Below are 26,151 nucleotides of genomic sequence, written 5' to 3'. Positions count from 1 at the left end.
CTCAGGTCCTCAGGTCCTTGACAGTTGTTTTAGGAGGGAACTTTGAATTATGTTTGATACATTGTTTGAGCCAGCCTCTATAAAAGCAGGCCAGCTCAGCAATGCAGTTCAGTTCTGTTCCAGCTTCCGAATAAAGAGCTGCTTTGGAGAGATTGCTGTGTCGTCTGCTATGCTTACCCACAACTTAACAAATATTATGGAAATATTATGGTGTTTCATCTGCATAGCTAACAAAAAAACACCTCAATTGTTTTATGTTATAAGTTGTCTGCCAGTAAAAGAGAGATAAGTCTAAATTTACCACTTTTGTAGTAATCGGTGTGTATTTGTGCTCTTTGTATCCAGACTGGGACATTTTGAAAACTGAATGCAAGGCACTCTTGTCAGTCGGTCCCAGCAGTCTTCATGTGGGTGATTGATATATATATATATAATGATTTATTAGACTACATGTTAGAAAACCTAAGGATTTCTAGATCTCCTAAAAGATCTGTGTAGGTTGGCAAGTGGTAACATTCATAAATGGAGTTGTACCACAATTCCAACACAAGGTGGTGCTATTACACAACAAAGACCGTATTTTCAGAGAGCTGCAGCCATTAGACAAAGCAATCTTAAAAAGAAAGGCCATTTGCTGATTATAATCCAAAGGAACAGACCTCTGCATCTGTTTCAAAACAGCTAAGGACGGATTGGCCTTGAAGGTGTGTAATTCAAGAAAGGAAATTCTGGACAGATACTTCTTCTAATTTGAACTGACTGGAAGTGAAGCTGGAACAATGGAAATGCACAAAAGGCAAGTTTTGAGTTTGGTTCTGTATTTCTGCATGTGTATTGCAATGTGTCAACCCATCCTCTATTCAGTGCCAGAGGAAAAGAAAAGTGGGTCTCTAGTAGCTAATGTGTTGAAAGATTTGAAAGTGGATGCAAAGGAACTTTTTGCTCGAAGAGCCCAGCTGGTTTCTAAGAGCTCCAAACAGTATTTCCATCTGGATCCACATTCTGGGGATTTGATATTAAAGGACAAAATAGACCGAGAGTCTCTGTGTGGTCAGAATGATCCTTGTCTTCTATTCTCTGAAATTGTGCTTGAAAACCCATTGCAGCTGCAGAGAATCAAAGTTCAAATACAAGATGTCAATGATAATACCCCTAAATTCTCAAAAATGGAATTCATTTTTGAGATACCTGAGCAGGTACCAGTGAACACTCGATTCCCTTTGGAGAGAGCGCAGGATTCAGATATAGGAGAAAATGCTGTACAAAATTACACACTTAGTCCTAATGAACATTTTAGACTGGATGTCCAAAGGAACAGTGATGGAAGCAAATATACAGAACTGGTATTGGAGAAGCAGTTAGATCGTGAGGTGAATCCACAGATTACCCTAATTCTTTCAGCTGTTGATGGAGGGATCCCTAAACGAACTGGAACAGCACAAATTATCATTGATGTTCTGGATGCTAATGATAATTTTCCTCAATTTGAACAATCTGAGTACAAAGTGAAGCTAATGGAAAACAGCCCATTGGATACACTGGTCACCAAAGTGGAAGCCACTGACATGGATCTTGGTCCCTATGCTCACCTCACTTACTCATTCAGTGAAGTGCCAGAAAGTGTGCTAAGATCATTCAACTTAAACAAAAAGACTGGGGAAATTACCGTTTCAGGGACAATTGATTATGAAGAAAACAGAAATTATGATCTGCGTATCAGAGCTACGGATGGAGGAGGTCTTTCTGCTTACTGCAAAGTCATTGTGGACATTGAAGATGAGAATGACAATGCCCCAGAGATATCAATCACTTCCATCACCAGTTCATTACCTGAGGACTCTCCCCCAGACACAATGGTGGCCCTCTTCAGTGTCACAGACGTGGACTCTGGAGAAAGTGGCAGAACTGCCTGCACCACAGAAACAAACCTGCCATTTGTGCTCAAACCCACAGAGAACAACTATTACCAGCTGGTGACCCAACAGCCACTGGACAGAGAACAAGCCTCTGAGTATAATATCACCATCACAGCCACTGACAGAGGCTCCCCCAGACTCACTTCCACAAGAATAGTTCATGTTCAAATCTCAGATGTCAATGACAACCCTCCAGTGTTTGAAAAGCCATCCTATGAAATGCAGTTAAGAGAAAACAATATTCCTGGTCTTCTGATCGGTTTCGTCCATGCTGTTGATCTGGACACAGCACAGAATGCCAAAGTGACCTACTCGCTTTTGCCAGGGAAGGTCAATGATGGCCCCACTTCCTCTTACATCTCCATCAACTCTGAAACGGGGAACCTGTATGCCATTCGGTCTCTGGATTATGAGGAGGTAAAAGATTTCCATGTGACGGTGAGGGCTGTGGATTCAGGTTCCCCTCCACTGAGCTCAGAAGTTACGATCCACGTTCAAGTTGTGGATGAAAATGACAATGCCCCCTTCATCCTCTACCCTCTCCAGAATGGCACTTCCCCCTCGAATGACCTGGTTCCCCGAGGGGCAGAGACTGGCTACCTGGTCACCAAGGTGGTGGCTGTGGACAGGGATTCTGCTCAGAACTCTTGGCTTTCCTATCAGCTGCTGAAGGCCACAGAACCGGGTCTGTTCACGGTGGGGGCCCAGAATGGAGAAGTGACCACCCTGAGGCCAGTCCGTAACCGAGACAGCTTCAAGCAGAATCTGGTTGTGGTCGTCCGAGACAACGGCCATCCTCCCCAGTCCACCTCTGCCACGCTCAGAATCCTTCTAGTGGACGGCTTCTCTGACCCTTATCTGAAAAGTGTGGCTCTCCCAAAGGAGGAAACAGCGGAGGAGGAAGACCCCAACCTGACTATGTATTTGATCATCTGCTTGGCTGCCATCTCAAGCATCTTTCTCATTTCTGTAGTGGCATTTATTGCAATCAAGATGCAGAAACGTGAAAAGTTCATAGCAACCTACAACTCTGCAGCCAATTTCCCTGTGGGACCAGATTCCCAGGAGATCTCTGCGGATCCTGGTGCTGGATCTCTATCTCAGGCTTACAACTATGAGGTGTGCTTAGCTGGTGGGTCTCTGAACAGCGAGTTCCGGTTTCTCAGGCCCCTATTTCCTGTTTTCTCTGTGGAGCCTCCTAACACTCAGCTGAATCCAAGGAGTTCCAATGATTCTGAAGGAGTCCCAAGTCATCCAGAGGAAAATCAGGATATGTTCCAGGTGAGAATATTGCTTATATACAGTAGTTTTCATATGTTCATTTTTTAGATGTTTAGTATTGGAAAAAAATTACAAAGCTCTATTGAGAGTTATTTATGACATGGTCATACATTGCTTAAATATTATTCTCATAATACATTATCTCTGTGGGAGGCAGAGATAATTCACCATAATCTGGAAACTTAATAACTGTCTGTTGCATCTACAGTATTCTAAGTAGGAGAGAGGAGCTTCAGAAAAGTGGATTTTGTTATAGATAATTGTAATTGCAGCTCTGTGACAGTTAAACTACACTTCCTAGGATTATTTGAGGGAAAGGAATATGGTGTTTATGTGCAAAGTTCGAGTTTTAGCAAACATTGAATGAAAAGCAGTCCTAGTTAGTATTTCAATATACATCCACATGGTGGCAGTATGCACAAACACATAATTTGGAACTTAGAATTTTATTTTTTTTAAAGAAACCTCTGCAACAAGAAGACAGCCAGTTTTTGTCTGTGGTGCAGAAATAAAAGCCCGCAGCACCAAATTTATTTCACCAGCAGCAGAGATTATCTTGGGGGGTCTGTCAGAAAGATCATTTTTTTGGCCAGACATTGAAGAGGCAGATTCTTGAACCATGAGAGACGGCTACAGAAAGGAACAAGGTCTGTATTTTTTGCTTTTCCTTTGTCTTCCTGGAGCACTGAATATATCACTTCACTATTCTGTGCCTGAAGAAAAGAAAAGGGGGTCTTTGGTGGCTAATGTGCTGGAGGATCTGAAACTGGGAACAGGGGAGCTCTCTGTTCGCAGAGCCCAACTAGTGTCCAAAGACACTAAGCAATATTTCCACCTTAATACTTACTCTGGGGATCTTTTGATAAATGATAAAATAGATAGAGAAGCTTTGTGTGGCCAGATTGATCCTTGCTTACTTCTCTCACAAATTGTGCTGGAAAACCCATTAGATCTCTACAGTATTGTAGTCAAGATAGAAGATGTGAATGATAATGTTCCAAAATTCTCAAAAAATGAATTTGATCTGAAAATTCCCGAGAATGTTCCTACAAATACACGATTCCCCTTGGAATCTGCCCAAGATGAGGATCTGGGGGAAAATAACATCCAAAACTATACACTCAGTCCAAATGAGCATTTCCGTCTCAGAGTAGAAAGCAACAAAGATGGAAGGATATATGTGGATCTTGTCCTGGAGAAGCCACTGGACAGGGAGAGGGGAGCCACAAAAAACAGGGACAGTTCAAATAAATATTGACATTCTGGACAATAATGACAACTTTCCTCAGTTTACTCACCCTGAATATAAAGTAAGGTTAAAAGAAAACAGCCCACACGGCACTCTGGTCTTCAAAGTGGAAGCTACAGATTTGGATTTTGGTTCGAATGCACAGATCACCTACTCATTCCACCGGGTGTCTGAAAAAAATACAATTTATTTCACTTAAATGACATGACTGGGGAAATCACTATTTTAGGTCAAGTTGATTATGAAAAAGAAACCAGCTATGACATGAACATCAGGGCAACAGATGGAGGGGGTCTTTCAGGGCACTGCAAGGTCCTGGTAGAGATTGAAGACGTGAATGACAATGTCCCTGAAGTGTCCGTCATATCCATCACTGGCAGTATACAAGAAGATTCTCCTCTGGACACAGTGGTGGCCCTCTTCAGTGTCACAGATCGAGACTCTGGTGATAATGGCAGAAGCATGTGCTCTGTGGAGGCAAACCTTCCCTTTGCCTTAAAACGCACAATGGATAACTATTACCAGCTTGTGGTCCAAAGTCCCTTGGACAGAGAGAACGTCCCGGAATATAATATCACCATCACAGCTGTTGACCAGGGCTCCCCCAGGCTCACTTCAACAAGAATTATTAACGTTCAGATCTCAGATGTCAATGACAACCCTCCAGTATTTGAAAAGTCTTCATGGGAAATGCAGATACGGGAAAACAATATTCCAGGATTGCTCATTGGCTCAGTCCGTGCTGCTGATCTGGACACTGAGAAGAATGCCAAGATCACCTACTCCCTTTTGCCTGGGAAGGTCACTGATGGCCTTGTGGCCTCTTACATCTCAGTCAACTCTGAAAGCGGAAATCTGTATGTCCTCCGATCTCTGGATTACGAGCAGATCAAAGATTTCAAAGTGACAGTGAGGGCTACAGATGGAGGGTCTCCTCCCCTCAGCTCAGAAGTTATTGTACGAGTCATAATCATAGATGAAAACGACAATGCTCCCTTCTTCCTCTACCCTCTTCAGAACAACACATCCCCCTGCAATGAGCTGGTCCCCAAGTCGGTGGAGTCTGGCTACCTGGTCACCAAGGTGGTGGCTGTGGACGGAGATTCTGGCCAGAACTCGTGGCTTTCCTATGAGCTGCTGAAGGCCACAGACCCTGGTCTTTTCAGCATAGGAGCCCAGAATGGGGAAGTGAGAACCAGGAGAGCCCTGACCGAGCGAGACACCAGCAAGCAGAGACTCATGATAGTGGTCAGGGACAACGGGCTCCCTCCCCAGAGCAGCACTGCAATGCTCCATGTCCTTCCCGTGGGTGGCTTTTCGGATCCTTATATGAAGGCTGTGGAGATTAGTAAAGACCAACATGAAGAAGATGGGAGCTTGACCTTGTATTTGGTGATCTGCCTGGCTGCAGTCTCCTTTGTGTTCCTCGTTTGCATTGTTTCCTTTGCTGCCATCAAGATCTGCAGGAGGGATCCCAGGGAAAGTTTTATCGCTGCCCCTCCTCTCTTCCCACCTGCCAGACCCGACCTCCCAGAGAACTGTGGGGATTCTCAGAGCGGGTCGCTTTCCAGGAGTTACCACTACGATGTTTGCTTAACCGGTGGGTCCTTAAGCAGCGAGTTCAGGTTCCTCAGGCCCCTCATTCCTGTTTTTTCTGTGGGGGACCCAAACCTCAATGTGAACCAGACCCCTCCTTCTGCTTCCCAAGATATTCCTGAGCAGGTGGGGAAAGAAGATTTGGGGGAAGAGGTGAGAAAGAAGCTTTCAGTTTGTTTGTTGGTTTGTTTTTGTTTGTTTTAAATATCAATCTCAGTATATCATATCAAAACAGGTCATGATGACTTTGGGAATGCTTGTTGCTTGGTAATCAATCACATCTGATATTTGTTTCTGTCTCCTTATTCTTCTCTGTATTGGTTACTTATATAGTGACTACAGAGGTTCAGTTTTAACATGGACTGCTTATTCCACATCTACTTTCTGCACCTCTGTCCTATTGCTCCTTTTTTGTCTCAGTTTCTTTCCCTGTTCTGTGGTGTTCTTTGCTAACAGGAGAGCCCCACTGTTTCCAAGTTCAATGTGAGGTGGTTCTTCCCCGCAGCCCACTGTCCCTTTCATTCTTCACCTCAATTTTCCATTGTTCCTTTTCTTCTTTCATCTATCATTTACTCAAATCCCTTTCTTCCAAGCCCATCTTTTTTCCATCGTTATTCATTTTTAGGGTCCTGTCTGTCAGCTCCTGCATTGTGGGTCTCTGCACTAAAATTGGCTCGAGAGTCAGACTTCATGCATAATCATAATTGTTGCATGTACACCAGCGTGTCACTCTCTCCTAGAAGAAATTAATAAAGCATGGATGATGTTGATGTGCATACCAGTATCTTTAAATGCTTATGTGCATTTATTTACTTTTTTTGACCTGCTGTTCAGCTTGAAAGGCACCAAGAGTGACTTATATGTAATCAGTACCCGAAACACAAAGGAGAGGGAAGTGAGGAGAAAGCAAACACAGACATTGGTTTGAAAGGAAGAGGGGGAGAGGAAAAAGGAGCACATGGAGTTTTTGGAGTATTTTGGCTTTCCTCCTCTCCCACAAGCTGCAGCCCAGTGGCGGAGCTTCATACTCCAGCACCGGGGGTGGAGAGCAGACTGGGGCGGGGCTGGTGCACGTTCTGGGGGCGGGGCGCCCAACGCGGGCGGGGGCAGTCGCAATGGCGCCCTCAGGATTGCGCTGCCCAGGGCAGAGCGCCCCTTTCGCCCCGCGCCCTTCCTATGCCCCTGCTGCAGCCTGAAGGGCCAGGGTTCCCACATATATATTAACAAGTGTTTTTAAATCCAGGTATGTTATCTACATATTTTCTGCAGCAGTTATTTCTGCTGCACATGTTTACTGTTTCTTGAAGAAATATGCTGTCCTATATTTTTCTGATTTTGGTAGTCCCACTTGTCCTTTCAACCAATGCGTGAGTTTCCTGATATTCTCTATCTAAAACGACATTTGAGCACAGCACCCCCACCAGATTAGTCACCAAAGCAAATGACTTTTTATTGACTCAATAATCAACCTGGTGTGCAGCAGAGAATCTCTCAAGGTAAAATTGTCTTTCCCTTGCAATAGCCTTGCTCTGCATCTGTATTTCAGTAGTGGACAGGCTCTTATTGAAATACTGCAGGACTAAATCCACATAGATGGTAATATTGCAGACTACCAATGGCTAACACTTTCTACAGCTTTTATGCTGCTTTGCTTTTCGAATATAGCATTTTTGGTTGTTTCATTTGTTGGGGCTCATCTAGACACCTGGGGACTTTAAAGAAAGAAGTATGGCTTCACAAGGCCGTTCACATATTCACTAGAGGCTTTCATGACAACTTTTACTTGGCAGTAATCCTCAGGGGGAACTTTTCCAGTCCAAGGACCATATTTCCTTCTGGACCACCTTCCAAGGGCCACATGCCAGTGCTGGGCAGGGCCAGAAGCAAGTGGGCAGAGCAATGAATGTAAATTTTACCTTCCTCAAGTCTAGTTTCTAAACACACTTACACATTCCTCAAGCCATGCAAGCATCAAGATCAGGATTCGCGGGCATACTCCAGTCAAGCAAAAGACTTGTGTAACAAAGTTGGGCCAGGGAGGGGTGTGGCCTGTGGATAAGGGGTGTGGTCAAACAGAGAGACTTGGAGGGCAGAGTTTGGTCCCTGTGCCTGATGTTCCCCAGCCCTCTGCTAGATGAATAAGACTGGCCTCCATTGGAGAAATAAACGAGAAATAAACTGCCTCCCTCCTTTCTTGGTGCAGCCTCCTTATGGTTATGTTAGCATAAAAGTTCTCCTTAACAGCTGATATGAGAACTGTATTCAAGATTGTTTCTATTGTGCTAATAATGTTCTGCTTGCAACTTAACTTGGCATATGCTGGAAAGCATCTAGCATCATGTGGAACATTCTCAGGATGGATCTACACTGATCTGAGAAAACGTTAAAAAACAAACAAAAACCCACAACGTAATATAGCTCTCGACCCAATTTCCCATTAATGATGGATTGTTGCTCTACAATGCCCTCTGGTGTCACATTTTTATAACAATTTTTTGATCTTATAACTGACCAGTGTAGATTAGCCCTCAGTCTACATACTGTTTAGTAAGAAAGGTATCTTAAAGTGGGCAACAATAAATCAGCAAAAATGTGATTAAACGTGACTGCACTTAAAGTATACTATATTAAAACCAGCAGCAAAAGAAACTGGAGGACAGCATTAGGGACTTATTTAGACAATTTATATACAGTTTAAGGTAAAAACAAAACAAAAAGAAATAATACAACTTGAATGCTTTTTTTTGGGGGGGGGGTATTCCAGAGGGTCAGTGCCACCATGGAGGGGCAATATTGCAAGGGGCAGCAATGCACTGGCCATGGATTAGAAGAATAACAACCCAGAAACAAACCAGTAACCAGTACAGTTCATTAAGAGCAGGGAAGACATGTATAATAAATGGAAGGACAGGTAACCAAGGATGAACACAGGCAAGTAGCTCTGAATTCTAGGAGGAGTTGTCAGGAAAGCTAATGCTATGAAGGAGCTGAGGCTGGTGAAGAAGAAAAGGGGCTCTTTCAAGTAAAGATGGTGAAATGGTAACAGATGACAAAGAGAAGGCAGAACTGCTCATCTCCTGTTTTGCATTTATCTTCTCCCAAAAGGGGAACTGCGTCCAACCTTACATAGGCAGCAGGACTGATGGGTGGGGTGCAGGATTGCAGTTCAAGATAGATTAGGAGCTGGTCAAGGATTACCTAGTTGTATTAAATTAGTTCAAGTCTTCAGGGACAGATTAATTGCTGATACTCTTTCAGAAACCCTCTGTCTATCAACAGTGAGAAGTTTTAGAGAGCAGGTGAGTTGTTACAGGCCTGGAGACAGGCAAATGTCACTCCAGTCTTCTTTTTTTAAGGGGGGGGGAGATCTGGGAAATTTGAGACTATTCCCTCTGACTTTGATTCTAAGGAAAATATTAGATTACAAAGAAGTCATTTTGTAAGCATATTGAAAACAATGCAGTGATTAGTAAAAGACCACATGGATTTGCGAAAAAGAAATCCTGCCAGACTAATCTTATATCCATTTTATTGGGGTACTAGCTTAGTGAATTTTGTGGATGCTCTGGATGCAATTTGCCTTGACTTCAGGAAATAATTTAACAAAGTCCATGATCTTTTGGTTAGCAGGTTACATATATGCAAACGAGATGATCAGGTGGATTCATTGCTGGTTGGAGAACTGTAATCAAAGAGTGCTCATCAGTATTTCCTCATCACATTAAAGTGTTGTTTTGAGTGGGGGGGGGGGCAGCAGGGCCCTGTTCTGGGCCAGATACTCTTCACCCTGATATTATATGATATGAATATATTTTATTGATAAGGTTTCAATTATTAAGAAATAAAGTGATGCAAATAGAAGAAAAGAAAAACAAACAGGCACAAAAATGTGTAGAATATATATATGAATATATGCAATACCCTAATGCATACATTCTTTTATCAATTTGCTGTCATTATTTGAATACATATGTATATATTAATAGTCTACTACATTTTGTATAAACCCAGTCCAAATATTGCCATATTTATCCAAACAAACCATTACAGTGGTACCTCGACTTACGAATGACTCGACAACTGAATTTTTCGACTTATGAGTAGGGCAAATGGCCACACGCTTACGTATTTCTCAACATCCGAATGGAAACCGCAGCAGTTTTAGATAAGGTTTTTTCGATTTATGAATTTTTAGATGGGGTTGCTTATGAATTTTCCCATTTCCAATGCATTCCTATGGCAAATCGCGTTTCCAATGGTGCTTTTCGACTTACGAATTTTTCGAATTATGAAGGTGCCTTTGGAACAGATTAAATTCGTAAGTCGAGGCACCTCTGTATATGAAGTTATATGAACAGATGGAAGGAATCCGTACTAGATCTGCAGCTGGCACAAAATTAAGAAGGGTAGTTAACACCTCTTAAGACAGGAATAAATTTCAAAATAAATGAAATGCACCTGGAAGATATTTAGTTTTGCAAATTTGTACATGTGGAAAGAATCTCAGTAATGAAATTTATCATTAAGCAGAACATGAGTCAGCAGGACTCTCCACCCAGACAAAAAAGTGCCAATTATTTTCAACTAATGGGAAGTAATAGTTCCAGGGGTTTTTTTTTTGTTTTTTTTACTGCACTACTTAGATCTCACCTGGACTACTATGTCCAGTTTTGGACACCACACTTTAAGAATAACATAGATAGCCCCCTAGCATTCCGGCAGCAGGTGGGGGACTATCTTGTTGGATCTATTTGTGGCAGATACTTTAGCCGTACATCTCCTGCATCAATGAAGGGCTTATACTGGATGATCCACAAGGATCCATCCAACTCTGTGATGCACAGTTCTTTGATACTATGTACACAGTTCCCATTCTGAAGTTTTCCTACTCATTAGGGTGTCTCATGTTTTTCGTTTAGCTTGAATGAATCATAGAATTGAAGAGTTGGAAGGGATCCAACTCTTTCGGCAGTAATAACCAGCTGTACAAATATAAGATGGGCGATACATGGCTTACCAGTAGTATACGTGAAAAGGATCTAGGGGTCTTAGTGGACCACAAGCTTAACATTATGTGTGAAGCAGCAACAAAAAAATAAAAATAAAAGCTAATGCTATTCTAGGCTGCATCAACAGAAGTATAATGTCCAGATCAAGGGAAGTAATAGTACAATTCTATTCTGCCTTGGTCAGACCACACTTGGCACACTGTGTCCAGTTCTGGGCGTCACAATTTAAGAAGGATGTTGACCAGCTGGAATGTGTGCAGAGGAGGGCAACCAATGTGATAAAAGGTATGGAAACCAAGCTTTATGAGGAACGGTTGAATGAGCTGGGTATGTTTAGCCTGGAGAAGAAGAGACTCAGAGAAGATGACTGATAGCCATCTTCAAATATCTTAAGGGCTCCTACATGGAAGATGGGGCAAACATTCCAGAGGGTAGGACCTGAACCGATGGCATCAAGTTACAAGAAAGGAGAATCCAACGAAACATCAGGAAGAACTTTCTGACAGAGCCGTTCAACAGTCAGACTCAGTGGCAGTCAAGAGGCAGTGAATTCTACCTTGCTGGGAGGTTTTTAAGCACAGGTTGGATGGCCATCTGTCATGGATGCTTTAGTTGAGATTCCTGCATTGCAGGGGGTTGGATTAGATCAGTGGTCCTCAACCTTGGGCCTCCAGATGTTTTGAGACTACAATTCCCATCATCCCTGACCACTGCTCCTGCTAGCTAGGGATCATGGGGGTTGTAGGCCAAAAACATCTGGAGGCCCAAGGTTGAGGACCACTGCATTAGATGATCCTTAGTGTTGCTTCCAACTCTAGAATTCTATGATTCCATTATTCTATCCCAAGGGTCAACTAGCCCAACCCCCTCCTGGGTGCAGGAAATATACATCTAAAGTGTATTACTGACAACTCTGATATATAAAATACAGGTTATGAGAATACACCTTATGAGATATTCTAAACATTGCTATAGAAGATTGCATTAATGCAGTTTGGAAAGTGACAAAAGTCTATGGGAATCATATCATAGCTTGAGCACAAGGTGGTGCTATGACACAACACAGAACAAATAATCAAGGAGCAGCAATTGCTGTCTGACGTCTGTAACCACCAGACAAAGGAATCTCAACGAGAAAGGAAGCAGATCACCATTACAAGCAAATCTATAGAAATTTTGTGTGGAAATAGGCACCATATCCATTTCTAGATTTTAATATAAGAAAGTATACCTTGCAAACTTACAATGGACAATCAACTTTGGCAGTTGTCTTAGAAAGAATCATCACATGTTTCAGATCTGAGTAGAGGAGAGGCTGCGAATATGGAAATAAATCACAACAGCAGGCAAGTGGTGTCTTTTTTTCTATATCTCTGTGCATGTGCAGCAATGTGTGAGTCTTTTCGCTATTCAGTGGCAGAGGAGGAGAAAAGTGGGTCTCTGGTAGCGAATGTGCTAAAAGATTTGAGAGTGGATGCAAAGGAGCTGTCTGCTCGGAGAGCCCGGCTGGTTTCTAAGAGCTCCAAGGAGTATTTCCAGCTGGATCCACATTCTGGGGATTTGATATTGAAGGACAAAATAGATCGAGAATCCCTGTGTGGCCAGAATGATCCTTGTCTTCTACTCTCTGAAATCTTGCTGGAAAATCCATTGCAGCTGCATAGAATTGAACTTCAGATAGAGGATGTGAATGATAATTCCCCCACATTTTCCACAAATCAAATCCTCTTTCAAATATCAGAGCACATTCCAACAAATACACGATTCCCTTTGGAGACAGCTCAGGATTCAGACAAAGGAGAAAATGCTATCCAGAGCTACAACCTTAGTCCTAATGAACATTTTAGGCTGGATGTGCAAAGTCAAAGTGATGGTAGCAAATATGCAGAACTGGTGTTAGAAAAACCGTTAGACCGTGAGGTGAATCCACAGATTTCCCTTATTCTCTCAGCCATTGATGGAGGGATGCCCAAAAGGACTGGAACAGTGCAAATTATTATTGATGTTCTGGATGCCAATGACAATGTGCCTCAGTTTGACCAATCTGTGTACAAAGTGAGACTAATGGAAAACAGCCCATTGGATACACTGGTCGCAAAAGTTGAAGCCACTGACAAGGATATCGGTGCCAATGGTCTCATCACTTACTCATTCAGCCAAATGCCAGAAAAGGTGCTGAGATTGTTCAAGTTAAATAAACACACTGGAGAACTTATTCTCAAAGGAACGCTTGATTATGAGGAAATTAGTAAGTATGAGATGCACATCAAAGCCACAGATGGAGGGGGACTTTCTGCTTACTGCAAAGTCTTTGTAGAGATTGAGGATGAGAACGACAATGCTCCAGAAATTACAATCACATCCATCATCAGTCCCTTACCCGAGGACTCTCCCTCCGACACAGTGGTGGCCCTGTTCAGTGTCACAGACATGGATTCTGGAGACAGTGGCAGAACTGCCTGCACCACTGAAGTAAACCTGCCATTTGTGCTCAAACCCATAGAGAACAACTATTACCAGTTGGTGACCCAACAGCCACTAGACAGAGAAAAAGTCAGTGAATATAACATTACTATCACAGCCACAGACCAAGGCTCTCCGAGACTCACTTCCACAAGAATACTTCATGTTCAAATCTCAGATGTCAATGACAACCCTCCAATGTTTAAAAAGCCATTCTATGAAATGCAGCTAAGAGAAAACAATATTCCTGGTCTTCTGATCGGTTTCATCCATGCTGTTGATCTGGACACAGCGCAGAATGCCAAAGTGACCTACTCGCTTTTGCCTGGGAAGGTCAATGATGGCCCCACTTCCTCTTACATCTCCATCAACTCTGAAACGGGGAACCTGTATGCCATTCGGTCTCTGGATTATGAGGAGGTAAAAGACTTCCATGTGACAGTGAGAGCTGTGGATTCAGGTTCCCCTCCACTGAGCTCAGAAGTTACAATCCGCGTTCAGGTTGTGGATGAAAATGACAATGCCCCCTTCATCCTCTACCCTCTCCAGAATGGCACTTCCCCCTCGAATGACCTGGTTCCCCGAGGGGCAGAGACTGGCTACCTGGTCACCAAGGTGGTGGCTGTGGACAGGGATTCTGCTCAGAACTCTTGGCTTTCCTATCAGCTGCTGAAGGCCACAGAACCGGGTCTGTTCACGGTGGGGGCCCAGAATGGAGAAGTGACCACCCTGAGGCCAGTCAGTAACCGAGACAGCTTCAAGCAGAATCTGGTTGTGGTCGTCCGAGACAACGGCCATCCTCCCCAGTCCACCTCTGCCACGCTCAGAATCCTTCTAGTGGACGGCTTCTCTGACCCTTATCTGAAAAGTGTGGCTCTCCCAAAGGAGGAAACAGCGGAGGAGGAAGACCCCAACCTGACTATGTATTTGATCATCTGCTTGGCTGCCATCTCAAGCATCTTTCTCATTTCTGTAGTGGCGTTTGTTGTAATCAAGTTGCAGAAACGTGAAAAGTTCATAGGAACCTACAACTCTGCAGCCAATTTCCCAGTGGGACCAGATTCCCAGGAGATCTCTGCGGATCCTGGTGCTGGATCTCTATCTCAGGCTTACAACTATGAGGTGTGCTTAGCTGGTGGGTCTCTGAACAGCGAGTTCCGGTTTCTCAGGCCCCTATTTCCTGTTTTCTCTGTGGAGCCTCCTAACACTCAGGTGAATCCAAGGGGTTCCAATGATTCTGAAGGAGTCCCAAGTCATGCAGGTGAAAGTCAACATATTATCCAGGTGAGAGTACCATTTGAATCCATTTTGTATGGTTTCATTTCAAACTGCTCTTTTCTTGATGCATATTATCCTTTGTTTCTTCCAGAATAAATGAAACCTAAGCTCAAGTAATTCTTCTGAACGCATCAGAAATAATTGCTTCTTCTTCTGTTTCAATGCTTGGCTGTATTTTGCATAAAGAAATATCGTGTTAATCTTTCACATCATTCACATTATGTAATACCTTACCATATAAGTTTATATATCACTATCAATCCTGTTCCCTTTCTCTTCTCAATAGAAGTGGCCAGTCGGAGAGGTATTGCTCAAACACTGAGAGGGATATAATAGACTTTTTGGAGAAAATATACAATATTGCAACTGAGGGAGAACCTCCACATTTTTTAATTTTATTTTTTACAGAAGCTGCATATTGTTACAGTTCTTCTTTAGAAAATCTACATGCATTCTACATTCTAAGATTAAAATATTGCCATGTTTATGTATGGCTCACAAAAGTCTGTCAGCATTTTAAAGTGCATTTATTCTAATATGCACATTTTGGTATGCAATTTTCCTTAATGTAATGCAATGCTTATGAATTCCTATTCACATTTTCCCTGATGTACACATCTGCACACATTTTTTGCTTGGAAAATTGCACTGCAAAATTTGGAGAAGTATGGACAGTTGTGTTTAAAGTCTCAAATAGTTTTGGGAAGTGTGGGTTAGGTGGTGAACTGAATCCCCCCCCCCATGCTTAACAGGACTAAAATGAAACAGACTGAAAAAATGGAGAGGTTTTCAACAAGAAGCAAGTCTTCATCTTATGGGCATATTATCATAATTTCCCCCAACATTTCCTTGTAGCAAAATAATGTGCTATGAACAGAGTACCAGTAAAGCAAAGCCTTTTCTGTTAGGTATATCATTCAATGACTAATCGAAGAATACAGAATTGGTTTGAAGACTTATTCGAGTTTCAGTCTGCAGACTATAAATATAAAATATAAAATAGAGTGTAAAATTAAAGGTGCCTTTTGGACATTCCGTTTCTTTGTATTTGTGGATTTGAGGATGGCAGCTCTCATTCCAAAACCAGAAGTAAAGGTAGAAGTGCTTCATAAACTGTTCATTTGCAAGACAACCATAGAATTAAAAACAACCACAACAGAAAGAAAGGCAAACAAACAGTGCATTTTTAAATAAGGGAACAACACAATCCCTGAACAGAAATAGCTAATAAATATAGACCAATTTGACTCAGAAAAATTCATCTTCCTTTTAATAATTGTGGCCTAGTTTTTATTGCTACAACAAGCAATTTGGCTATATTTTCCTCTCATCTTAGGGTTGGCGTCTACCATTAAAACGGAAATATAGAATCCCTCTGCATTTCCAAAGTGTAAAGAAAGTGTTGGTGAGATAAACTGAGATCTTATAGAACTATAAAAATGCAGTATAGGAGAACATGGGCTGATGTTTGGACTGAACCATTTTTGCAAGGGCAAACTCTCAAGTGCCAAAGCAGCCTTGTAAGCTGACTTATATGTATAAAGTCAGCTATATAACTGTTGATGCCAAAGCACCGAACCTACCAATTGGAAATCCCCTTTTGTATCTAGGGGTATTTAATATTTAAATAGCAGACTAGTAGCAGACTAGTAGCAGACTAAGCTAAAGTGGCAAGCAAACTCCTTTTGTCAGGGCTAATGAATTTTGCAAGTTAAGATCTTGAAGTCTGTGTTAACCCAAGTGGCAGCAGATGGGGCAGCGGTGTTAACACCATTGTGGTTGTTGTTAGCCAAAAACAGAAGTATTTAGCAAACAAAATCAGGGATAGGTAGCCCAAACCTGCTGAACTTACATATAGGCAAAGCTAGGAACTGATTGCTATTGTTTCCCAAGAACAAATACCTGCTTTGGTTGTAAGACTACGTTGGAGAAACATCTTGGAACACAGAAAAGTATTTCTTGGTTTCTCAAAGTGGTTTGTGTTGTCCAAGGATTCATTAATCTCCAGCATTCAATCTTGAACTCCATACATAGTCTTGGTAAACACTTTGGCTTTGTACACCTTCAAAACCGAAGCTTGCAGTGGCTTGAGAATTTAGACTTCAGTCTTTTCAGATTAACCTAAAGTTGTGAAGGGTAGTACAGCATGATCTGTATATGAATGAATGGAAGAATGAATCTTTATTTGCACCAGCCATCGGCCAAAGCAATAAAACAACAATACGGTATACAAAGAACACAAAGAAAAAGTCAATTATATAAAATATATTTTAGGGTTTTGAATCAACAGTCAAATAGTGGATCTTATTCTAATTGCTCCAGCTAAAAACCTTGCAACCTTTTTTTGTCACCTGCTCATCTTGATCTGCCAAGAGAAAGGACACTGTGGCAGTGGCTGGGCAACCCGGAATGGACAATAAAAGAGGGGTGATAACCTCATTCCTCAAGTCTTTACAAAGGGCATGCACCACCGATTCGGTACTGTCATCTCCACAGGGACATTATCTGTATATATAGAACCAATGACATTTCTGTACCAGTCAATATAGACAAGTGGTAGACTTGAGCATATAGTTCAGGAAAGAGATCATTCAAATAAATATTAAAAAACAGAAGGGCTAGAAAACATCTCTATGCAGACACTCCAAGTTTCCCTATTTTCCAGGAACAGCCCTGATTTAGAGAAACCATCCCGGTTTCTGATTTGATCCCAGAATGTCCCACTTTCCCTTGACCCTACTTTCATTGGAGAAATGTTAGAGGGTATACACATGCCATTAGAATGGGGTTCCTAACATCACCCTTGGAATTACCTCCAACCTGCACCTTTGAAGTGCTGTATTGTTTTTAATTCAGCCACATGGTGGCAGCAGAGGCATATGCATTAATTGGAACTCAGGATTTTGTTTTGTGAAAAATCCCTCCGGAAGCTCACAGGAATATTTGAAACAAGAAGACAGCTAAGAAGACGGTCTGTGAGAAAATATATAACATTCAGAACAGCAAAGCCATCAGCACTTCCCCAAAAGTAGAGATTGTCACTGGATGAGAGTCAGAAAGTGTATATATTGGCCAGAAATTGGAGAAGCAAAGTCTTGAACCATGGGAGACTGCTTCAGGAGAAAACAAGGTCTGTATCTTTTCCTTTTCCTTTGTCTTCGTGGAGCATTGTGTGTTTCAAGTCATTATTCTGTCCCCGAAGAAAAGAAAACTGGGTCTTTGGTGGCTAATGTGCTGCAGGATTTGAAACTGGGAACAGGGGAGCTCTCTGCTCGCAGAGCCCAGCTAGTGTCCAAAAGCGCTAGGCAATATTTCCACCTTGATACTCACTCTGGTGATCTGTTGATAAGTGAAAAAATAGACCGAGAAGCTTTATGTGGCCAGACTGATCCTTGCTTACTTCTCTCACAAATCGTGTTGGAAAACCCATTAGTGCTCTACAGTATTGTAGTCAAGATAGAAGATGTGAATGACAATGTTCCCAAATTTTCTACAAAGGAATTTGATCTGAAAATTCCTGAAAATGTCTCTCCAAATACACATTTCCCTTTGGAATCTGCCCAAGATGAGGACCTAGGGATGAATAACATCCAAAACTACGCACTCAGTCACAATCAGCATTTCCACCTCGATGTTAAAAGTGATGAGGATGGAAACAAGCATGTGGATCTTGTCCTAGAGAAACCTCTGGACAGGGAGAAGGACCCACACTTTGGACTGACTCTCACAGCCTTGGATGGAGGGGAGCCACAAAGAACAGCCACAGTTAAAATAAATATTGATGTTCTGGATATCAATGATAATTCCCCACAGTTTACTCACCCTGAATATAAAGCTAGGTTAAAGGAAAACAGCCCACAAGGCACCCTGGTCTCTAAAGTGGAAGCTACGGATTTGGATTTTGGTTCGAATGCACAGATCACCTACTCATTCCACCGGGTACCTGAAAAAATACACCGTTTATTCCACTTAAATGATCTCACTGGGGAAATAACTGTTTTTGGAGAAATCGATTATGAAAAAGAAACCAGCTTCAGCATGAGCATCAGAGCAACAGATGGAGGAGATCTTTCAGGTCACTGCAAGGTCCTGGTAGAGATTGAAGACGTGAATGACAATGTTCCTGAAGTGTCCATCATATCCATCACTACTCCTTTGGCAGAAGATTCTCCCCTGGAGACACTTGTGGCTCTCTTCAGTGTCTCCGACCGAGACTCCGGAGACAACGGCAGAACTGTGTGCTCTGTGGAAGTAAACCTTCCCTTTGTCTTAAAACCCACGATGGATAACTATTACCAACTTCTGGTCCAAAGCTCCCTGGACAGAGAGAAAGTCTCAGAGTATAATATCACCATCACAGCCATTGACCAGGGCTCCCCCAGGCTCACTTCCACAAGAATGATTAACGTTCAGATCTCAGATGTCAATGACAACCCTCCAGTATTTGAAAAGTCTTCATGGGAAATGCAGATACGGGAAAACAATATTCCAGGATTGCTCATTGGCTCAGTCCGTGCTGCTGATCTGGACACTGAGAAGAATGCCAAGATCACCTACTCCCTTTTGCCTGGGAAGGTCACTGATGGCCTTGTGGCCTCTTACATCTCAGTCAACTCTGAAAGCGGAAATCTGTATGTCCTCCGATCTCTGGATTATGAGCAGATCAAAGATTTCAAAGTGACAGTGAGGGCTACAGATGGAGGATCTCCTCCCCTCAGCTCAGAAGTTACTGTCCGAATCATAATCATAGATGAAAACGACAACGCTCCCTTCTTCCTCTACCCTCTTCAGAACAGCACATCCCCCTGCAATGAGCTGGTCCCCAAGTCGGTGGAGTCTGGCTACCTGGTCACCAAGGTGGTGGCTGTGGACGGAGATTCTGGCCAGAACTCGTGGCTTTCCTATGAGCTGCTGAAGGCCACAGACCCTGGTCTTTTCAGCATAGGAGCCCAGAATGGGGAAGTGAGAACCAGGAGAGCCCTGACCGAGCGAGACACCAGCAAGCAGAGACTCATGATAGTGGTCAGGGACAACGGGCTCCCTCCCCAGAGCAGCACTGCAATGCTCCATGTCCTTCCCGTGGGTGGCTTTTCGGATCCTTATATGAAGGCTGTGGAGATTAGTAAAGACCAACATGAAGAAGATGGGAGCTTGACCTTGTATTTGGTGATCTGCCTGGCTGCAGTCTCCTTTGTGTTCCTCGTTTGCATTGTTTCCTTTGCTGCCATCAAGATCTGCAGGAGGGATCCCAGGGAAAGTTTTATCGCTGCCCCTCCTCACTTCCCACCTGCCAGACCAGACATCCCAGAGAACTGTGGGGATTCTCAGAGTGGGTCGCTTTCCAGGAGTTACCACTACGATGTTTGCTTAACCGGTGGGTCCTTAAGCAGCGACTTCAGGTTCCTCAGGCCCCTCATTCCTGTTTTTTCTGTGGGGGACCCAAACCTCAATGTGAACCAGACCCCTCCTTCTGCTTCCCAAGATACTCCTGATGCTTTGGAGAGCAGAAAGCCAATGGAACAGGTGAGAGAGATTTTTTTAATTAAGAAAATATGTCATTCACCAGAAAAAATTAAATCATTTTGCCATGAAACTGGAAATGCTTTTTCTTGATAAATAAAATGAGAGGCCTACAATTAATGTCTTCTCATTTATCGCCATGTTACACCTTTTCTATTCCCTCCTCTTTCTTCCACCCATCACTTATTCATGACAATTCTTTCACATGTATTGTTGAGCTTTTATGTGAGCCTTTTTGCATACGTTAGTCTATATAGATGCATGTATGAAACCCGATTGGACCAGAGTTCCCAGGTACCTATATACAATGTTTAGAAGTGGTGTTAATTAAGGAAGATATTCCTTATATTGTAGCTGTCATGCTTGGTGGATATGTAGTGGAGCCATCCTAAGCTTTCAGTTGTATATCCTTTGAATCCTCTGAATCTTTCCCGTCACTAGTGTTTGTTGAGCACCTATTTGGTTTCATCTGAGCAAGAGGACTCTCACCCAACCCACTGTAAGCCACAAGGGAACATAGGAACATAGGTAACTGCCTTATATTGAACCAGACCATTGGTCCATACAGCTCAGTATTGTCTACAGTCTACACTGTCTGTCAGCAGGTTTTCAAGGCAGGGGTTTCTCCTCACCTTGCCTGGAGATGCCAGTGTAGATTGAACCAGGGACCTTCTGTCTACAAGGCAGGTTCTCTACCACTGAACATCAGCCTTTCCCATAGAACTTCTGCCGGGTTTCTACCAGTCTCTCCTTTGTTCCCCAGGTAACTGCAGCACTGCTTGCACTGAACCCTCTAAACATGTGAAAGAATCAGATAAAATAGTGCTGAATCCAAAGAATCACTTCCACAAAATAGGCTGACACCCTTCCAGTCCCCGCTGGAAAACTGCACAATCCTTGCTCTCCAAGTAAAGTACTCTGAAACAAAGATTATCAGGAATGCAGACGAGTACTTGGGCAGTACAGCTGCACAAGACAGCAAAATCTAAATGAAATTTCTAGGCTGTGCTTGATCCTTAATATGAAGAGGCAAATATTATTGAATAATCTCACCTGCCCGCCCACTCCCATCTTGGTGGTTTCTGGTCCTTTCTTGGAAAATATGGAAATGTCTGCTGCCACAGACGTTATACGAAGTATGATGATGAAATGCATATCTCCATGAGTTCAGAGCTACATGAAATTTAAAGTCTCTCTCTAAAACATCAGCAGACATGGCACACCTGATAAGCAGGCAAAAGCAAATGAAAGCTTATTTATTCAGTTGTCACTCCAACCCACTGCAAACCATTCCTCTGGGTTCACTCTACATATGGAGGATGCAGTGGGATCATGCTGCTGGTCGGGACACTGACATCACTGTGTGCTTCTGGTCCAGCTCCAGCTCCTCCAGCCACAGTGCCAAAGGTCTGAAAATGGTCACCTGCACAAGGAATGGCGTGTGTGCTTAGGTGCTCCACATGACTTCAGATTTTGCTAGTGCAGGGTTCCTAATCATATGGAGTACCTATATGCTGGCTCCACCTTCTGACATCTCTCAAAGGATAGATGGGGAAATATCTTTGACTCAGGATTTTTTCAAATCATCAGTAGGAATCTGCACAAACTTGTACTTTCCCAGTCTTATTTGAGAAGTGGGCTTTTTGGGGGGGGGATGCGGGCCCTTATTTTGTTTTCTTTTTTGCCATTTATTATTATTTTGAAATAATAATTGCAGCTGTAGGTAAGGAGTCAAGTTTTATGTAGTTTTTATTTAGCTTTCCATGAGTTTTATTTGGCTGTTGCTTTCTCGTATGAAATCATATTTATTTTTTCCTGATTGCGTCTTATGTAGACTGCTTAGAGGTGTCTTTTTATATTAAGCAGTGCCATTTCTAATCAATATACAAAGAAGTAAAAATAATGATAAGTAACACCCAGGGGTGTTCTTGAAGGAATGGATAGCTGACCCCCATATTTCCCCCACACTGGGAATGATCCTATGTCATGGGGCAGTGTGATTCCGAGGTGCATTCTGTCCCATGAAAGAAGCCGAGCTCCAATTTGAAGCAGCAGTGAGCCCTCTTTGTTTTTGTGAAAGAAAATCAGACAGACAGACAAATTCTTATTCACCTTGAAAATGTAAGAAGCCCGCCATCATTGTTGAATATCTGCCTTCCCCTCCCCTACCCCTGATTAATGGTGAAAATGTGTGGAGAGTGATAGTCTAGATTTAATTTTTTTTAATTAAAAAAAAACAGAACTTCTGTGCGTCTTCTTAAATATCTGGTGAGAACAGTCTAAATAATGGAGTTTCAGAGGTGGTGAGAGACTCACCACAGGGAATGGCTGAGACTGTGTCACGTGCAATTGTGCCACCTGATTGAAGAGAGCAAGACAGGCACATGATGAGGCAGGTGGTGGAAGTCTTCCTTCTGATAACCTAGGAGTTTTACGGTTAATACCAATTCTATGAAATGAATGGAGGAAAAAAAATGAGCTCCTAAAGGGGAGGGATGATCACATTTCCACATTGTTATTATTCTACAGTCAAAAAATAAGAAGAAAATATGGGAAACGTTCTTGTATCTCTTTTACCTTTCTGCAAAAGCACAACATCAAGTAAAGAACAAATGAATTTTTTTTAAAAAAAATATTTTCAAATAAACAAAAAACCCTTTTCATATTGTGTATATTTTGTTTTTCTGCAATTATTACACCAGTGATCAGTGAAAAAACAACAAACCAATATTTATTTCTTTTTTTAATAAACACGCTCAGGGCATGGTGTCTCTACAAATATCTGAAACTTATTTTGATGTTCAGGGATGGAGATGCTAGGACTTGCTTCTGAAATGGGTGGTGCTGGTTGGGTGTTATTAGTGATTGTAAGAAGGTCACAAAAGAATTTAGGAATCCTGTCATTGCCAATTAAAGAGTGAGAGAGTGTCACATTAAATTAGGAAGCAGGGGTTTTTGACTTGGCATGTAAAATAATTCTATAGCTCAGTCAGCACTCTGATAAGGAGTATAAATATATTTTAGAACTATTTAAAAATCTCTGGAGGACCCTGTGGTCCGCTTTCACAACAGATTTTAAAGAAGATCAGAAGCAGAAGCTTTTTAGATTTGGTTGGAAAGGACACCTGCAATGTCCTTTGTTTTTCCAACTACAGCTCAAAGGAAAGCCACCACTGCCACCAAAATGTAGCAGATCCCACTGCTGTATACTAATTATGTAACAGATCCCATCACTGTATACCAACTTCAGCGGATCCCACCTACATAGCCACTCTATAATGTATACAGTATTTTCAACCACCACAGGTTATCTTTTTGGATTTAGTGTGAGGGGGAAATTAGATACTCGGAAACTCAGGTAGAAGTTGATACAAATGAGAAATATTTAACAGAACAAAGTGACTAAAACAAAGGATGTATCAGCAGATAATATTATTTCAGTAAACATTCAACCTGTTAGTAATAATACTCAATCTAATGGAGATTACAGGTGTCTAATCAAGCACAGCTTCTTTTAAACTTCAGTTGCTTACATTTAGTTATTATGCTTGTGTTGTAGGTTTCTCGACTAAATGGCAAATGCTCAGATTATTTTGAGTTATATAACTTCAGTTTCTTAACTTACTGTAGTTGTTGCATGGGTGTTACAGCTTAATACTTTGGTTCTTAAACAAGGTGGTACTTTCTGTAAGTCTTCCAACCTTTTATCAATCACACTCCTGAAATACTTCTAGCAGTATAACAGATGCAGCGGATCACCACACCCCTCTTAACTGGCTTGCGATTCTTCTCTATCTAGAAGCTCTCTCTCCTCCTGAGTGAAGTATCCTCCTCACATCTTCTATTTCTCCTGGCTCAAACTCAGCTCTCCAGTTAACTCCTGTTTGAATACTTTCCCAAGACACTAATCACTGTCTTCCAACCTAAGCTCAGAGACTCCTTTCTCTAGCTATAGATATTTCCCTCTGAGTGGACGTTACACAGATGGATCAGAACCAACTCTCTAACACTACCTGCAGCTTTCTCTTAAACCAACTCTCCATCTCCATCTCCATCTCCATCTCCATCTCCATCTCCATCTCCATCTCCATCTCCATCTCCCCACTCCCTCAGAAATGGCTCCTTTTATACTCCACTCCCTCTGGCTTGCTGTCATGGTAGCCAATCAGAGAGAGGCTCCAGCCCTCTGGTGGAATTCTGAGGTACTGCACCATCAGACTCTGGTCAGGCTCTGCCGTCCATCACACCTGCCTCTGCCCTGGGCCATCTGCATATGCTAGAGAACCCAGAAGAAGGGAAAGTATTTGTTTTTTTTAAAAAACAACAACAATTTGTATTAAATTTTCCAATTACAAACCAATTATATAATATCAATTATTCCAAATTATACAAATACATATCAATTAAACCAAATATTATGCCAAATCTTTTTTTTTTGACTTCCCATGCTTCAAAATCTGGGGATTCTGAATAACGATACTTGCTGCCATCCTAGTCCAAATTTCAAAGACTTATCATTATAATCCATTATAGTCCCGATCTTTTCCCAGCAGTTCTTTCTAGTTATTATCTTCCTCTTTGTCACAGCTTCTGAGATAAATATCAAGCGAGATTTAACACAAAGTCACTCTTCCTGTGTGGGTTTTTTGTCCAGTCCAGCCTCCCCATAAATCCTTCTTTTACAAACTGGAATGTTTCCCCAGCTGCTCCGACATTCAAACACGAGCAGACTCCATCTTGAAGATCTCAAATGTCGTATTCCGGCTTCTGCTCAATAAATCCACCGATTGCAGAGATGCAGCTTTTCCAGGCAGGGATCAGCCGAATACAAACATTAATGTTCTTCTTATAACAGATTTATGGCTCCCCCACCCTTTAACTGCTCCTCTGCCTCCTCCATCTCCAATTAGGCGGCTCTTATCTTGTTCGAATTTAATGTGCGTCACAGATCATAAATCCACTTATAGCTGTCCACAAAGTATTTTAATGTGCTCCAGCAGTAATATAACCAACTTGGGGAGACTTTGCTCTTGCAGACTTAGCAAAACAACTTCCAAAAACATACAAAATAACAATCCTCTATTATGTAAACTCCAACATCCGCACAGTTTGTTTCCTAACTTCTCGTTTGTTCTAAATTCTATGGAACGTCCGTCCAGAGAAGGTGGTGAGTGCTTCTTAAGGTATAAAAATAAAAAGTTCACTTCCCTTTTTGTTCCGTCCAAATCATTTTCTTTCTTTAATATGGTGTTTCTTCGACTCTTATCACTCAGAGGCTGGAATTTCTGGCAGTGTCTTCTCCCCCGTCTTTTGAAGCATGTCCATGAATTTAAATCCAATTATTCCTCTTAAATCATGGAACTCGTGCTCGAACAGGGTGGCCTCCAGGAGTTCCACCCCCCATGGGTGCTCGGCAGAGGCCCCCCATCCCTTGAAAGATCGGGGTGGGTTAAGGGGCATCCGTGGGCCAGCGGCCCCTCCCGTCATCCCGGGAGGGTGGGGAGACTGCTTTACTCCCCTAGCAGCCGCCAAATTCCCCATGGGGGTCAGAGGTGTTGGTACGGGTCAGCCATTTCTCCTGACGAGCACGAGTGGAAGAAGAAGGGAAAGTATTTGTGGCAACTGCACCTAATAGGTAGCTAGTATGCCAACCCAGCAGCTGTGGATGTAGTTTTTGATGGTGACTAAAACGTTGCTTCCCAGGAACAGCTTGTGTCTAAAATAGATAGGGAGGAGAATGCTCCTAGCCACAGGTGTCTCCTAAGAATCAAGCAGGCTGGCTAGTGATGATAGGAGTTGTTGTCCAACATATCTGGAGGGTATCAGTTTGGCAAAGTGT

At 42.4% G+C, this 26,151-nt stretch overlaps 2 protein-coding genes and 1 pseudogene across 2 annotated transcripts in view; all 3 read left to right on the top strand.

Annotated features, from left to right (window-relative positions):
- Positions 1-430: 430 nt before the first annotated feature.
- On the top strand, positions 431-3,255 carry LOC118079389 (protocadherin beta-16-like). The gene has a single exon (XM_060278120.1). It carries the CDS (start codon positions 780-782, stop codon positions 3,243-3,245), a length of 2,466 nt encoding a protein of 821 aa, XP_060134103.1. The 5' UTR covers positions 431-779; the 3' UTR covers positions 3,246-3,255.
- Positions 3,256-3,265: 10 nt separating this feature from the next.
- Positions 3,266-6,946, top strand: LOC132592570 (protocadherin beta-16-like; annotated as a pseudogene).
- A 4,901-nt stretch (positions 6,947-11,847) lies between these two features.
- LOC118079388 (uncharacterized) overlaps positions 11,848-26,151 on the top strand; it is a 79,455-nt gene continuing 65,151 nt past the window's right edge. Inside the window, exons 1-2 of the mRNA XM_035103551.2 lie at positions 11,848-14,885; positions 17,892-20,315. Of these exons, the coding sequence (XP_034959442.2) occupies positions 12,375-14,885; positions 17,892-20,315 (4,935 nt within the window). The 5' untranslated portion in view covers positions 11,848-12,374. The remainder of the gene's footprint in view (positions 14,886-17,891; positions 20,316-26,151) is intronic.

Source organism: Zootoca vivipara, chromosome 8 (genome assembly GCF_963506605.1).
Source record: "Zootoca vivipara chromosome 8, rZooViv1.1, whole genome shotgun sequence".
Lineage (NCBI taxonomy): Eukaryota > Metazoa > Chordata > Lepidosauria > Squamata > Lacertidae > Zootoca > Zootoca vivipara.
This window is presented reverse-complemented; position numbering and strand designations above follow the sequence as displayed.

Coding starts and splice junctions, on each gene's coding strand:
- LOC118079389 (XM_060278120.1), top strand. CDS start 780: ATGGAAATGCACAAAAGGCAAGTTTTGAGTTTGGTTCTGTATTTCTGC.